General features: G+C 35.3%; 5 protein-coding genes and 1 long non-coding RNA gene across 8 annotated transcripts; 2 read left to right on the top strand and 4 right to left on the bottom strand.

Moving 5' to 3' along the window:
• Positions 1–87: 87 nt before the first annotated feature.
• LOC105205820 (ras-related protein Rab-21) lies at positions 88–4,117 on the bottom strand. Its single transcript, XM_011175343.3, has 4 exons — positions 3,102–4,117; positions 2,334–2,501; positions 1,999–2,117; positions 88–1,520 (listed from the first exon to the last, which is right to left on the bottom strand). Exons 1-4 carry the CDS (start codon positions 3,234–3,236, stop codon positions 1,256–1,258), a joined length of 687 nt encoding a protein of 228 aa, XP_011173645.1. The 5' UTR covers positions 3,237–4,117; the 3' UTR covers positions 88–1,255.
• Positions 4,118–5,948: 1,831 nt separating this feature from the next.
• Positions 5,949–8,739, bottom strand: LOC105205816 (actin, muscle). Of its 3 annotated transcripts, none has more exons than XM_011175337.3 (3): positions 8,504–8,739; positions 7,780–7,924; positions 5,949–7,575 (listed from the first exon to the last, which is right to left on the bottom strand). In XM_011175337.3, exons 2-3 carry the CDS (start codon positions 7,903–7,905, stop codon positions 6,571–6,573), a joined length of 1,131 nt encoding a protein of 376 aa, XP_011173639.1. In that variant the 5' UTR covers positions 7,906–7,924; positions 8,504–8,739; the 3' UTR covers positions 5,949–6,570. The 3 variants fall into 3 exon arrangements, with proteins under 3 accessions (XP_011173639.1, XP_039304943.1, XP_039304942.1); XM_039449009.1 differs by lacking the exon at positions 8,504–8,739 and adding an exon at positions 8,284–8,472; XM_039449008.1 differs by lacking the exon at positions 8,504–8,739 and adding an exon at positions 8,199–8,419.
• LOC113003233 lies at positions 8,508–10,850 on the bottom strand. Its single transcript, XM_026131871.2, has 3 exons — positions 9,949–10,850; positions 9,637–9,800; positions 8,508–8,910 (listed from the first exon to the last, which is right to left on the bottom strand). Exons 1-3 carry the CDS (start codon positions 10,016–10,018, stop codon positions 8,725–8,727), a joined length of 420 nt encoding a protein of 139 aa, XP_025987656.2. The 5' UTR covers positions 10,019–10,850; the 3' UTR covers positions 8,508–8,724.
• On the top strand, positions 9,677–13,679 carry LOC120357719. The gene is made up of 2 exons (XR_005574738.1): positions 9,677–9,823; positions 13,135–13,679. It is a non-coding gene; the product is annotated as an uncharacterized LOC120357719 (long non-coding RNA).
• On the bottom strand, positions 11,139–15,470 carry LOC105205817 (actin-5, muscle-specific). Its single transcript, XM_011175339.3, has 2 exons — positions 15,373–15,470; positions 11,139–12,538 (listed from the first exon to the last, which is right to left on the bottom strand). The coding sequence occupies exon 2, from the start codon at positions 12,510–12,512 to the stop codon at positions 11,382–11,384; it is 1,131 nt and encodes a 376-aa protein (XP_011173641.1). The 5' UTR covers positions 12,513–12,538; positions 15,373–15,470; the 3' UTR covers positions 11,139–11,381.
• LOC113003232 lies at positions 14,417–15,631 on the top strand. The gene is made up of 2 exons (XM_026131869.2): positions 14,417–14,684; positions 15,275–15,631. Exons 1-2 carry the CDS (start codon positions 14,477–14,479, stop codon positions 15,409–15,411), a joined length of 345 nt encoding a protein of 114 aa, XP_025987654.1. The 5' UTR covers positions 14,417–14,476; the 3' UTR covers positions 15,412–15,631.
• The last annotated feature ends 987 nt before the right edge of the window (positions 15,632–16,618 follow it).

Raw genomic sequence — 16,618 nt, forward strand, 5'->3', positions numbered from 1 at the left:
GCGTATAATTCACATAAGCAAAACCTAACTACTTTCGTGACACGATGGGATCGAGGTATAAATGTTGAATGAAGTTTCTCTGTAACGTTATTATTAATATACAAGTTACCACTTTATGTTCATAAAATAACTTACAGTAACAATAATTTAAACAACAATTCTCTTGTATCACTAATTTATATAATTTCAGATGAATAAACATATTGCGTGTTACTTAATATACAGTCCAAATCAATATATTGTACAATAAAAATTGTCAATACTTAATATGTACAGTAACCTAAACTTGTTTTGGATAAAAGCCGAAAGTCTTCTGCTCTTCCTTGAAAATGCCCTCGTCTCGCGACAAGACCGCGCCTTCGAAGCTGTTAGTTAATTAGCTTGCAGTAATTTGGATTGCAAAGATACAAGTATGTCAAAAATTTGAAGACGACGATAGGAAAACGAGATGGTATAACTCAGAATGAGGCTCCACTTTCTCGCTGTTTTATAAAACTTTTACGATTGCACTTGAGACTGAGGCATTTAAAACAGCTAGATAGCAAGGACGCTGTTCTAGACTGTTGTCAACTTCGTTATCAACACGCGATTCGAGCAACTGAAGAACACTCCATTCGCGCAGTTATAAAACAGAAACTACTTGGAATGATGATGATTCAGGTGCACACTGAATACAGAGATTCATTAGGAAGTGGTATTATGTATTACTTTGTGATTACTTTAAACGAGAAGATAAACTTGAAAAATAAATAAGATTATATAAAAACGATCGCTCGAGTAACAAATCTGTCAGGAAAAAGAGCGGCTTATCTCACGTTTATGAACGACAATAAAAGGCCGCAATTATACGACATGTGCGCACATCTAAAGTCATTATCGAAAATATTAACGCGATATTCATCCCTCTTCAACAAAGCAGCATATACGAAATCTGCCTTGAAAAATTTATCTGTTGGGCACAAAGTCACAATAGCTTCCCACTATAAATATATACGTATACAAGTATATGTATCTTTGCTGTCCAAGAATTGCAGCTAAAAATATACATATATATATATTTATATAGGCATACACATTCATACATTACGCACTCGTCTACAAACATGTACAGGATGAAACATTTGTAATGTTTGTTTGTATTGTAACAAATTGCTGTTTGCAGATATCAGTTTCAAATGCACCATCCTGTACGCAGTTCGTGGATTATCGAAATTAGACCTTTATTTGGAATTTAATGTAAATTGATCTTAAAGGTCTACGAAAAGCCGTTGCCGCCGCCACCACCATTACCACCACCACTGCCACAGCAGGAACTTCTACTTGGTTGAGTTTGTTCCGCTTCGTCCTCGACCATCACAACATTGCGACGTGTACTGTTGGTCCTAGTAAGCGTGGACTTTTGTTCAGCCTCATCCGCATGTTGCATCATGCGCTGTGTCAAGTCCAGAAACATCTCTTCGATATTCTGGTTCAATTTGGCCGATGTATGAAAATGCATAGCGCCTACCTGTTTGGCATACCTGTTGAAAGGGTTTGCAGTCATTAATTCCATGTACAAAATGATCTCTAGATGATCAATATTGGACAATAATATTGTACAATATTCCTCTGGACAATTTAAAATGCAAACTTATGACAATCATCTAAGAAAATACAATACGATTGTTATAAATATTATAATAGTATTAATAATATTAACTAAAAAGTAAAAATTCTAATTTGAAAGATATTGTTATTTTATGTTTATCTTTTTTTTCCTCCCAATTCATGAAAATTATTACTGAATAAGGTGAGAACAGGATATTAAATATATAAAATCCACTATATTAAGTATATATGTTTAATGCTATTATAATCTTATTTCAATATTTAACATTTTGAAAATTAAGATATTTTCAAAATAAAAAAATTCCTTTTTCTTCCTACAATTAATCAATAATATTGTGCAATAATATTGGGTGTATAGGGGCTTCTTAAGAGACCATTCATCAAACTTACTCTTCTGCTTCTTCTATGGCAACATTTCTGTCCTTCTCCAGGTCCACTTTATTACCCGCTATCACTAAGCAAATTTCACTACCTAACATCTTCTTAAGTTCCTTCACCCAGTTCTTCACCTGACAACAAAAAAATTACATGATTAAACTTCTTTAACATCAATGAAAATGGAAATGCTCTTTGCATATTTAGTTTATATTATTTCTTTCAGTTCTATCTTAAATTTAATATTTAAAACTTCAGTGGTTTTTCTTTCTGATTGCATGATCAAAAAATATTAAAAAATATAACTTTATTTCAAAACTGTAAAGAATGTCATCTTGTATATGATGTACCTTTTGAAAGGTATCCTCATCTGTAATGTCGTAAACGAGAATAGCACCATTGGACATTCGGTAATAAATTGGTCCTAATGCATGAAACTTCTCTTGCCCAGCGGTGTCCCATATTGCCAAGTTCACTCTTTTCCCATTGATATTCAGTTTCTTATTCAGGAATGATGCCTAAAATAAAAGCAAATTGTTAGGATGTCATTTACAAGCTACTTAAAACCTCGTAAATAGCAAAGGCTATTCTACAATAAATGCAATTGTAAGTAGCTGTAAGGCTCAGTTATATATCTATTTTTACCAATGTAAATTAACTTTAATCTCAGTTTAATCTTCTTTATATCTCTTTCTACTTCTAAAAGTAAAAAAAAATCAAGATCAAAGTTAATTTACGTTGATACGATGAATATGTATGACCGACCTTTGCAATACTTATAAACTTCGTTATTGAACGATCTAAAAGGTTCAATATCGGAGAGGTTAAGGAAGCCTCCCTGGCCAAATATATATACCGCAAATCATGCTCTAATCCTAGTATGTATGTACGACTGCTTTTCTACGCAATTGCAGAACGCAAATCTAACCATGCAACATCATGCAGGAGAGGTACAATTTCGAGTTTCTCTTTTCAAAAGTATAAATTTAACAAAGTGAATTAAAATAAAAGAAGCCTTCCAAGGAAAACTACGCGAGCAAAGGCTATCTGTTCAAAACAAAAACGAAGGAAGGCTCCACAAAATCGGCTCGCTAGGAAGGAGGCGGGGGGGAGATCACCTGTAGCGTGGTGATATGCTTGTCGTTGAACTTGTCCTCGACGTATCGGAGGGCGACCGAGGTCTTGCCGACGCATCCCTCGCCGAGCAAGACCACCTTGAAGTTGTACCCGGTGCCGATCACCGGACTAGCCATAATTCCGGATTATAGACGACTGAGCTTCGTCCAAGGACGTCGCGACGGCGGCGGCGGCGACGAGAAGCGAGGGGGAGGGGGTTAATTCGCACGATCGAGCGCAACTCGCAGGGAAAGGTTTCGCGATCGGGACTCGATCTCGTCGCCGCCGTCTCTCTTCGCACGCTTGTCGGGCCACCGTATTCGGCGGCGATCGCCGTAAGAAGAGGTATCGGCGTCCGCTTCAACGATGGAACGTCCTGCCGCGGTCTCGAAGCGCGAGAATCAGCTGTTCTGCCCCGTGCCATTACGCGCATACGTCACATCGGCGCGTTTCTATGGCCCTCGTTGAACGTGCTTGTGCACGCGCGAAACAGAAATTGCAGCTGCGCGCGCAATCTGCGTCTTCGCGCGGTTTCATAACCTTTCTTGATCCCCGAGTACATCGGCGAGTTTCGAAGTAACTTCGATTTTAAGTAGCTTTGAATTCCAGTTAATTTAATTAAGCTAAGTAGAAAACTTGATTAATTTAATAAAGCAAACGGGATTTAGTTTAATCCTGGAATGCTGAATTTCCACTCACAAGTGCTAATTCAAGTTTAGAACTGTTTCTGTTATTAAGACTTTGATAGCTTGAAGTAGTATTTAATAAGATTTTTTTACATTAAAATAATATTAGTTCAGTTATTCTATCACCTTATAACTTAGACATAAAAAAGTTATCATTAAAAAGTGTAAATTTTTATTTCTGTGGATGAGTTTTCTCCTAGAATAGTGTAACTATGAAAAAAATAGGAGGGTTAAGCCTCTTTAGATTTTCATAAAATTATCTTCTTTTTTACCATGTTTTGTATTAAGATTAAAAAACAGAAATTGCTCGTTATATACTCTAAGACCATTGCAAAAACTAAAAAACACTAAAAATGACATATTTTAAAGCTTAAAAATCTTTGTCCATAAAGCAAGATTGGGTAATAATTAAAAAATTAAAAGTTAAATAAGTTAAATTAATATTTCATTTTTAATCTTAGTTAATTTTAAGTGAGTTAATTTTTAACTCTATTTTTTTTTAAATAAATTAATTACCTTTTTTTATACATTAAAAATTTATATAAAAGAAAAAATTATAAATACAGTTTTATATACAAAAAGCAATTTTTTTGTTTATTTATATAATTTTTACAAATAAAATATTAAATTCATTTGATAATTTATTATATGTATATTGTAATTGTTTCATTGTTTTAAATAATCTAATATACTTTAAATATACTTTTTAAAATTAATTTTATCTTAATACAGCTTTTAACACTGAATTCATAATGTAACTAAATTAATTTTGTAAGCTTTTAAGTTCAACTGAATTCAGTTACAAGAAATATTAGCTTACCCAATCCTGTATTAAAGTGATAGCAACAATTAAGCTTAAAATGAAAAACTTACACTAAACATTTACCTTCCTCATTCTGTCATGTCCAAATTATATATTCATTTCATTTTTTATGCAGAAAGCTGAAAAGGAATTGCAAGTGAAACTAACAGACATTAACAGAAGCACCAGCAACGGATCTCATCCATGAATTTATGACACCAGGGTACAAAACTCAATGCTATCCAGGGTCCAATCATCCTAGCAGAGGTGCATCCTTTGGGAAACATCCTGTCTTCCTGCGCACAAGCGGTCACTAATTTTAGCGCTCGAGATGCGAATGATTTCAGGCGAGAACGGTCAACGCGCACCGTCTGATTCTACGAGGAGCAGCTCTATTTTTGCTATTTCTTAATCTGTATCGTGCGCTTGCACTTTTGCTCGCTCCTATTGAGTTACGTACATTCCCCCTTCCCAACCGTATGCGAGGCGACCACAACACGTGGCTGGCACATGGTGTATGCCAAATATAACGAATGCAATGAAACAACTGCTCAAGATACGCAGCCGATGGCCATTTATGGGCTAACACAATCCAAATGCAATATAGACATGTATATTTATATATTTATTTCTTACAGTAGCATTTTCTGCTACTAAAATAAGATTTTCTGCTAAATTTCAGATCATTTACAGTTGAACCCTTGGTTAACAATAACTGTGAATTTATTTTAATTATATTATTTTGTACTTTTCTTTTAATGCAATGTTTTCATTTAATACAATATAATGGATATAATATTTATATGTGCAAATGTATCATATAAAAACAATATTAATATAAGATTTTTTGGTAGAAAATTTTAACAAAATTTTATTAAAATTTTAATGAACTTGATGTTTCATTAGACTTGATGAAGTTTCATTAAATATGCAACAAAATTTTAATTAACATTTTACTCAAAAGATTATTTTTTATGTTTAAGCAGATGACACTTTAATGAGAATATAATAAATTTTTAACAAAAAATTATTAATATTATTTAAATACTATTTAATAAAAAGATTTTATTGAAATTATAATAAATTTTTTTGAAATTGCAATGAAAAAAAGCAGATAGTTTGTATTGATGAATTAATGACTTTTTATTGAAATTGTAATGAATTTTTGATGAAATTGCAACGAAAAATTGCAGATATTTCATAATGACAAATTAATGACATTTTATTAAAATTGTAAGAAAAGGTTTATTAGAATTGTAGAAATTTTGGTAAAATATTATTGATTAAAAACATAAAATTCAACAAAATATCAAAATTTCATTAAAATTTTTTGTCCCAGGTCATATAGTTATAGTGCATAATTATTACATAACATATGATTTTATTACCATCATTATAATCGTAAGGTACAATAAGAAGAACAATCCGCCGGGCAGCAATATGAGCCGACGTCGATAATGGTTGTCCATGTCTTTCGTTGTTATCGATAATTATCTTTACAGGTGTCGCAAATGTCAAACTTATGCAATCATCAGCGAGCGAGTATGTGTCTTCATGTATAATACGTATATGTGTATGTATACATATGTATATATGTTACGTATATGCGTGTATGTGTACGAATGATCGTATTGGATTGAGGAGAACTCATTGCTTGGTTGAGGTGACTATCAAATTAATTAACGTTCACAAACATACAGTCATGTTGTATAAACTACAGTACAGTACAGTAAAGTTTGGTAAATGTGTAGCATAAAGGCACTTGAATAACTGCTCTTATTTTGCTGTCTATATCTTTCTTTTTCTCTCTCCCTCGCTCTCTTTCTACCCCTCTCTTCTCTTCCTCTTCTTTTCTTGCATTTTAATGTCATGATGAATGTTGTGTAATGAAGTATGATTATGTGCGTAGAAAAGAATGGAAAGAAGAGAAAGAAAAGAATCGTGTTGAAGGTGCTGGTGAATATGATTGACTTCACGGTGTCTTTAGAAGCACTTGCGATGGACAATACCCGGACCGGACTCATCATATTCTTGTTTAGAGATCCACATTTGTTGGAAGGTGGACAGAGAGGCCAGGATGGAACCGCCGATCCATACGGAGTACTTTCTCTCTGGAGGAGCGATGATCTTGATTTTGATGGTGGAAGGCGCAAGAGCGGTAATCTCCTTCTGCATACGATCAGCGATACCAGGATACATCGTGGTACCACCGGAAAGGACAGTATTAGCATAGAGATCTTTGCGGATATCGACGTCGCACTTCATGATGGAGTTGTAGACGGTCTCGTGGATACCACAAGACTCCATACCCAGGAAGGAAGGCTGGAAAAGAGCTTCGGGACAACGGAACCTCTCATTACCGATAGTGATGACCTGACCGTCGGGTAACTCATAGCTCTTCTCAAGGGAGGTGCTGGCGGCAGCGGTAGCCATTTCCTGTTCGAAGTCGAGAGCGACGTAGCAGAGCTTCTCCTTGATGTCGCGGACAATTTCTCGTTCAGCCGTAGTGGTGAAGCTGTAGCCTCTTTCGGTGAGGATTTTCATGAGGTAATCGGTAAGATCGCGACCGGCCAAATCCAGACGAAGGATGGCATGGGGAAGAGCGTAACCCTCGTAAATGGGTACGGTGTGAGAGACCCCATCACCGGAGTCCAAGACGATACCGGTGGTACGTCCAGAGGCGTAAAGAGACAGGACGGCCTGGATGGCAACGTACATGGCCGGGCTGTTGAAGGTTTCGAACATGATTTGCGTCATCTTCTCGCGATTAGCTTTTGGATTTAGCGGCGCTTCGGTAAGAAGAACGGGGTGTTCCTCCGGAGCGACACGCAATTCGTTGTAGAAAGTGTGATGCCAGATTTTCTCCATGTCATCCCAATTAGTAATAATGCCATGTTCTATAGGATACTTTAGTGTCAATATACCTCTCTTACTTTGCGCCTCGTCGCCAACATAACTGTCTTTTTGACCCATACCGACCATCACACCCTGGATGGGGTGGAAAATTAAGTTTCTTAGTTTCAGTTGAAAGATTTTGTTAAAAAATCTGTTATATATTTATTACATTATTAAAAAAAATTTAATTTTAAATTGCTAAAATAATTAATGTTATCATGTTTTTTTTAAATAGATTTACAATATTTATATTAAATGGATGATTCTAAATGAAAAAAAATCATTATTTTGACCAACCTGATGACGAGGACGACCGACGATGCTGGGAAACACAGCGCGTGGTGCATCATCCCCCGCGAATCCAGCCTTGCACATACCGGACCCATTGTCCACGACTAATGCCGCAACATCATCGTCACACATCTTGATTGGCTGTTACTTTCTGCGAATTTACACCGAGAAATGCAGAGAAATATTTTGCAAGAGGTAACTCGTTATTATTAATTACGATAATGAAATGTAATAATTAAATATTCCTTGATCAACTTATTAAATTAATAATTACGACATGTATGAGTTAACAATTAAACTAAAAATGAGAAAGCTAATTTTATATTGCTTTAAAAATATGAAAAATATAAAATTTTGTTTGTAAAAATTCAAAATGACAGGGGACTGCCAATAACTTTATAATACTATTGTGTTTAAATATTCACTTATGCACATTCACAGGTACCACTTCACAATTACGCAAACCTCACTTGGTTCGCACAGTTCTCTTTAAGGATTCTCGGAAACTACCATTTGATCGATCCTGATGAGCCCTTTCGACACTCAAAAGTTCTCTGAGCTTTAATTCAGCACCGTTATTCAAATCACTACCGATCTTGTAATCCGGTATCAAAGATTCTCGCGATCTTAGCGAAGCTAAGACTAATCGGAAAAGATTCCTGAAGATGATGCGCGTGAATCAAGGGGTGATTGATGTGATTCGCGATTGCAAAAAATAACGGCGATTTACCGCTGGTGTTAGAGTCGAGGGAGAGAGATCGGCGGCGATCGCTTAGGGTAGAGTGTAACGTCGTGCAAGAGGCTGGCGAGAGTGGCAAGTGGCGCAGTACCGGCTCCGTGGGGTCCCTTTATCCATATCGGTCGGCGGCCGAAAATAGCGATCCGCCCCTTACATGGAAATCGGCTATCCGCGTTAACATCGGGCCGAGAGCCCGCGCCGCCCATTAGAGTCTAGTCCTTAGTTCGCCCTAAAGAAGAGAGCAGTGGAGGGAGAGGGAGAAAGACGTCGGGCATGGTACGACGGCGGCGACTACGACGACGACGCGGTGGTGGCCGACGGCCCCCCAGATCCAAATAAGGACTCGTTACGCGACAGGGCCGTCGACTGTTATCTCGGACCTCGGCGAAGGGATGATTCTTTAATTATAAGAGAAAAACAAAGGATAAGATTTGGAAAGATTGATAGTGAAATTTAATGAATAGAATTTCACTATCGAAGAAGCGACTATAGAGGGAAACCAATGGAGATCCAAGCAAAACATAAAGGATTTAAAAAAATGAAGGACTCTTCGAGGATCAGGCTTTATAAAATAAAAACTAAAAATACTTTTAATCTCTCTCACTCTCTCGAAAAAAATAAATTTTTAAAAATTAAAGTTTTTAAAGAATTAAGCATGAAAGGTTTAAATAAAATTACTTCGATTTCAGAAAAGTAGAATTTTGTAATCTTCACTATGATAAAAAAATCTTGAGGTAGCATCTTGCTTTTTATTTTTAGACACAATTACGATCACGATTGCGCGAGATAAATCTCTTTCTTTAGAGTGAAGTAACAGGTTTAATTAGTGGATTAATTATCTGAAAAATAAATACTTTCGTCTTTAGTTGTCGTTTTTTTGGCAGCACAAAGATATTCATTAAATGGTCAAGAGTGCGCTGCCAAGAATAATAACTCGCATTCTTGGCGCGTATAATGGTTTGTTAATATTGGCAGCGTCCTTATGATATTCAAGCATGTTAGCATTTAACAGGAGAAAATCGCTATAATACAGCGGATAAAATAGCTAATTGCAATTTGTTATAATTGGCAGGTGCACGGGGCGACTGGTTTGCTCGAGCCATCGCAGTGATCCCCTCTTCTACCTTTTTGCATCGCCGGTAAAGCCGATGCTGATGTCGATTCGCATTGTCGAGTTTCAACCCCGAAAGGGCGCATCTTTTGTTGTCGAACATCTCTCGTTCGTTATCATTATGTTCGGTCGTAATCATCAGAATAGCTTCGATATGAATACGAACAGCAACCAGATCTTCATCAACAAAAACACTGAAGGTAAATTGTTATTTCATTTTTTACGTTGTAAAGGATTTCTCATGTCAAGAGTAAAATCCTTTATCAGAATTTAATTATCTAGAAAAATTATGATTGCATCTATTGGAAAAAGATTATCCTCTTACGTTTATCAATGAAATTGATTGCATATTTGTCCATTAATTTGTTGAGACCTAAAGGCTTGAAAGAATTCATAATTTCTAATTAATTATAGAACAAAATCTTCCAACAATTTAAGCGTTCGTTCACAAAATTATTATTTTCGATTTCTTGTATGTATAATATGTATAATATTGTAATAGTGTCTAATATTATTGACTTATTTAGTATAGCCATCTTTTTCTAGTTGTATTTCTAATTATATATTGTATTATTTTTGCCAAAAAATGTGTTATATCACACAATTGCACGTTAGATTTCGAGCATTTGGAATGCAACCAGATTTTCGAGAAACCCTATACTTTATATAATGTCGATTATGCTTTATGTTTTATGTAACTGTATGTTTGTTAATGTGGTTAATGCACAGACACACACGTACACACACACACACACACACACACACACACACACACACACACACACACACATATACATATTAATATATACGAATACATTTTAATGCAAAATTATAAATAAGCTAAAAAATGAACTTGAAGAAATACATGGTTCTATCATAACTAAATTTATCGTTTTATCTTCAAATTAAAGTTATAATATATCAATAAAAAGCAACGATAATTTTGATAATGCAATATGTACAGAATGCACTTACATGCAGTTTTCTAAAATAATAGTTTCATGTTACAAATCTCGAATTCCTTCCTATAAAGATTTCATGCTTATTATAATTATTTACTTATTGATTTTATCCCATCATTTAAAAATTCTGAAACTTTAATAAAAAATATTTTAACAATTATTAATTTTTAATAGCTTTTAGTGTTTTTCTCTTTACCTAGAATTTTATATAGGTCCTAGGTATAAACTATAGTTACGATTTACAAAGCATATAAGTGCATCTCCACTTATTTGTAGTTTTATATAGTATAATTTTATGATGCAAAAGAGAGTAAATATTTAAAAATTATTATATTTATTTATATCAAGAAATTAATAGATTATTCTCATTTTTAAATTGACTGAATGATTAATTTATTTAACTAATAGGCCGAAACTGCTTTATATGATTGTTTAAGAAATATTCCGCAAAAAGTCCATTAATATGAACTATTAATTCATTTAAATACTACTGATCACAGATTTGTGTTAATATAAGGGTATTGAAGAGTGAAAATTATGAATTGAACGGCTGTAAGAGAGAATATAAGATCGATTTATTCCATAGACGTAAACTTATATACAAAAGATGACGTATATGCTCGTATGATAGTTGTTGGTAAAAGACTCGCCGCCACGGATCAATAGTAACGACAATAGTATTCGACTAACGGAGACCCAACTAGACGAAGCAATGCGGCAGTGAACGGTACATCTTAGGCAAAGGTGTATAGCAATAATAACAATAGTAATAGTGAATAGCATCGAGCGTAATTGCTTAGAAGCACTTGCGGTGGACGATGCCAGGGCCAGATTCGTCATACTCCTGTTTGGAGATCCACATCTGTTGGAAGGTGGACAGGGAGGCCAAGATGGAACCACCGATCCATACGGAGTACTTCCTCTCAGGGGGAGCGATGATCTTGATCTTGATAGTCGAGGGCGCAAGAGCGGTGATTTCCTTTTGCATACGATCAGCGATACCGGGGTACATGGTGGTACCACCAGAGAGAACGTTGTTGGCGTAAAGATCCTTACGGATATCGACGTCGCACTTCATGATGGAGTTGTAGACGGTTTCGTGGATACCGCAAGATTCCATACCCAGGAAGGAAGGTTGGAAGAGGGCCTCAGGAGTACGGAACCTCTCGTTACCAATGGTGATGACTTGACCATCAGGCAATTCGTAGCTCTTCTCGAGGGAGGTGCTGGCGGCAGCGGTAGCCATTTCCTGTTCGAAGTCCAGGGCGACGTAGCAGAGCTTCTCTTTGATGTCACGAACGATTTCTCGCTCAGCCGTGGTGGTGAAGCTGTAGCCTCTCTCGGTGAGGATCTTCATGAGATAATCGGTAAGATCGCGACCGGCCAAGTCCAAACGGAGGATGGCATGGGGCAGAGCGTAACCTTCATAGATGGGTACCGTGTGGGAGACACCGTCACCGGAGTCCAGGACGATACCAGTGGTACGACCGGAAGCGTACAGGGACAGGACGGCCTGGATAGCGACATACATGGCCGGGCTGTTGAAGGTTTCGAACATAATTTGCGTCATCTTCTCACGATTAGCTTTTGGGTTTAGGGGTGCTTCGGTAAGAAGGACGGGATGTTCTTCCGGAGCAACACGCAATTCGTTGTAAAAGGTGTGGTGCCAGATCTTCTCCATATCATCCCAATTGGTGATGATACCGTGCTCGATCGGGTATTTCAGAGTCAGAATACCTCTTTTGCTCTGAGCTTCGTCACCCACATAGCTGTCCTTCTGACCCATACCGACCATCACTCCCTGATGGCGAGGCCGACCGACGATTGAGGGAAAGACGGCGCGAGGAGCGTCGTCTCCGGCGAAACCGGCTTTACACATGCCGGAGCCATTGTCTACGACCAGGGCAGCTACTTCGTCGTCACACATTGTTGCTTTTTTTCGATTTCAACGCTCTGTAACAAATGAAAATATCTTTCTTAGTCTGTTATCAATTCTGTATTGGTACGATAATCTGTTATAGTTGATCGCTGTATAGTTTTAATATCATAAATTTTTGTTTTTTCTGAAAATGTATTGTCTTACTGACATCTTCTCTCATTTAATGTACTAATGAAAATTTTATCGAATGAATAAGTTATAATACTATAATTTAAAATATTATACAAATATCATTATTCTATTATATATTATACAAATATATTATACAAGTATCCATCATTCTATTAACAATAAATATATTATAAAAGGCAAAATTAAATTAAAAGTAGCTCGTATAAACTTTTTTTTATATTTTCCCGTGAAAAAAAATTAATTACACTTATAACTAAAAAAATATTAATTGAATAAATAATTCTGCTTTAAGATATGCATTTTTTCTGTAAATGAAACGTTTAAATTATTGTAATAATTGAGAATTAAAAGAAGGCTAATAGGAGCAGAATTTAAATTATTAGTGTTTAAAATTAAAGAATAATGATATAAGTATTAAAAATAAATATTAATATGTATTGAAGTATTATTTGATATCTAATTACAATTTTAATTGCAGGTTTTTCAAATCTTTTTCGAGGAAGAAATAAACCTTCACAAACAGAACGTCTAAATTATTTAAAAATTTGGAGATCTCAAACTTGAATATTTAGGAATTATTCAAAAAGAAGTTTTATACAGTTGATGATATTCAAGCGAATTTTGAGGGTTCTCCGATAAAGCTGATTCTTGGTGAGCGTTGCACGAAGCCAGAATTGACCTAGTTGCCTATAAAGCGATAGGCAAAGCGGCCCCGGCGTCGCGGCGCTATTTTCACCCAGCGCGTCGCTAACTTTAGACGTACGGCCGACGGACGCTCCCTAATAAGTTCAAGCGACGATTATGGTGGCTGACGCTGCCGCTGCTGCCGCCGCCGCCGTAGCCGACGACGGATAAAACATAACGTCCCGCTGCAAGGCAACGGCGAGCGTGCCAAAATTATGCCTGTCCACGAAAAAGGACTAACGCGATTGTACGGCTGAAGACCTCAACTATACGACTATGAGCGCAACCATGAAGAAATAACTGTTTATCCAATGTTAGCGTGTATTTTTGTCGGCATCGGTAACGTTAATTTAGTGTTAACGTTGATCCTAACTTGTTATTTCACCTGTTGTAATAGTTTAACGTTAACGCTAATCTTAACTCCGTATTTCGCCGGTTGTAATTCTAGAAAGAACTCAAGGGAGGCGGTCGAGCTATGTTTAAAGTTAACTGACGTTGAGGGAAGCAATCCTTAGAAGAATGAGTAATTTTAGGAACCAATAGAGAGAAGACGCAAGGGGTATGATCCACAGGAGATGAGCCCTTTTATGGTCATCGAAAAAGATTCATAAACTTGTAATATATTTGATTTATTTGAGTGAATTATTAAATATTTTCTGGCATAAGTAAATGAAACATTAAGATGTTTTTGATTTTGATTTTTGTTAAATGATTTTTGCAGCTTTGGTTATTTGGATCATACTCTCGGTTTTCTTCTATAAGTTGTGTAAGCCTGAATTTCAAAGCGTTATAAAATATCAAATAATTTTCTTTTTATTCTTTTTATTATAAAATAATTTTTTTATTTACACTTTATTAACTAAATTTAAATTTGCTTGTATTTAAAATTTTCTTATGAAACTTTGCAAAAAGAATTTATTAATTATTACACTAAAATGATCAATATTACAAAAATATTTTATTGATTTATACAACAATTATTTTTAAGTGCTATTTAACATTATTAGAATGAATATTTAATATTGTAGTTAACAAGTTAACAAAATTTAATTTATATGTGCTTTTAACTTTATCTAGAATATTTTTATATCCTCAAATGTTATTTAACAAATATAAGCAATGTTATTAAAATTAATATGTTAAAACGCTATAATCAAACATTAAGATTAATTTTTGGGAATAGGATTCGTCTTTTGCCTGTTATCAAAACGAAAAATATATGTACCTATGGATGCAATGGATGCAAACAACTTGACAATACGCCAAGAATCAATCTCAATGGAGAACACTGCGAACTTGAACTTCTTCCGAGGATTCAGCAATGGGTCAAAGAACTTTTTTTAGGCAAGTAGCATATTAAATAAAAAAATAGATAGGATGTCTATAATTTTAGCGTATAAATCTTTTAATATTATTGAATATTTCTAAAAATTTTATCCAAATATATTAATCTAACTTATCGAAAAGAAAAATGAAAAGAAAATATTATAAAGAATAACGAAAATTAAAGGGGTAAGTAATAAAAGTAAAAGCTCAGTAAATATAAAAAACTTGTAAATTTAATTTAAACAATTAATGTTAACAAATTGGATTCTTTAATTAAATATAAATCCTTTTTTTTTTTTAATTAAAAATAAAATATTTTAGACAGAGGGAAATCTTATTTGTAGTTTTTAATTACGAACAATAACAGTATACAAGCAAATTTTTTTTCTATCTTAGATGTTATTCAATTGAGATGATTCTATGATGATTATAGCAAAATGCTGAAGAGCATTCAACAACTTTAACTTTATAATCTTGATTAAATATAACTTAAGACAAATAATAAAGTTGTTACTCTGCATTGCTGGTTACCTCGAATAATCCTAATGGTACGGCAGCTTAATCACTTTTATTTGCTAATCACTATAACACGCGAATGTTCTGATAAGGTGTCGCTGGACCAGGCAGAAAACAATTGTGTTCTTCGAGGAGGGAAAGATATGTACTCGGCAGTGAAGCGGAAATTCGTGATACTATGTCTACGTACCGTGCACGGGACAGAGGTGGAGCGGCGTCTGTGCCTTAGCGGCGTCGCGACGTCAATTATATGCTCTCGTCTGGACGCCCCCGCATTTTCGTGGGATGGTGCTTGCCCGACAGGCACGAAAAAGGCATCGCCTCGCGAGGCGTCGCGACGCTCGCCGAACTAGGCGGTCGCAGCCCCTAAGCGGATCGAGGAATACGCTTTACCACTTTGGAAATACCGCGCGATGCGCTCCTGCGCTGCATCCAAATGCCGCTTTGAGGTGAATTAACCCAAGCTATTTAATTTTTTTTCCTCCTATTTACACCCGTTATTTTATAATTAGTCACGTTTAACTAAGAGTTAATTTTGCATCAAGTAATACTTGCTGTGTCTCTCTCTCTCTCTCTCTCTCTCTCTCTCTCTCTCTCTTGTTCTTTCGCTTTAAATAATATAATACCGCCTGCAAAAATATTTTTGAATACCTAATTTGAACAGACTACTTTATTTTATAAAAAACTCCGTAGAATATTTTTTGACAAGTTTATATACGTGTACATGCTGATTTTTTTTCTCTTTTAAAATGCAGTATTGATATTATAGAAGTTCTGTATAAGAAGATTTTTATATTATTCGAAATACATATTTCGCAATCTTAATAATTTTTCACATTTAGTTTAAACTTATAATCACAAGTTTGTATGGAATTATTGTTTAATTATCTTCTTTTTTCTTTTCATTAAAAAAATGTAATGATTATACACAAGTAAAAAACGGAAGAGATCGAGAAAGTCCTGCTAGAAGCAAGAATCATGTTCCTACGGATATTACAAGTTAGCAGAAGTATTTTGAGATTATGCGATGCGACCGAAATAAACTGCTTCGCGAGCGCTTTTATCGCGGAGATTCTCGTCCCTAAATATCAATGGAACGTTCGAAAACCGCCTACGAGAGGTTTCTAGAGACGATAACTAACGAAAAACACGAGATAATAACTCGTGGCGTGTAAGCTGATTTGTATGTTTCTTCATCTACTTCAAGTAATCGCGATGATTAGCAAGTTTGCTAGCTTGAAGCGATACGCAAAAATGTTTGTTATTAGAATTTTATCAAGGAAAAAAGAAACATAAACTATAGTGATAAATTCGTTTAGGATGAATGTTGTATTGGGCCAAGGTTACTCATCTTGACTACGTATACACGTAACGATAACAGTTATTTTAAAATAGCGCAGGCCACTACTTCGCAGTGATCGAAGACAAATTTGGAT

Source organism: Solenopsis invicta, chromosome 5 (genome assembly GCF_016802725.1).
Source record: "Solenopsis invicta isolate M01_SB chromosome 5, UNIL_Sinv_3.0, whole genome shotgun sequence".
Taxonomy (NCBI): Eukaryota; Metazoa; Arthropoda; class Insecta; order Hymenoptera; family Formicidae; genus Solenopsis; species Solenopsis invicta.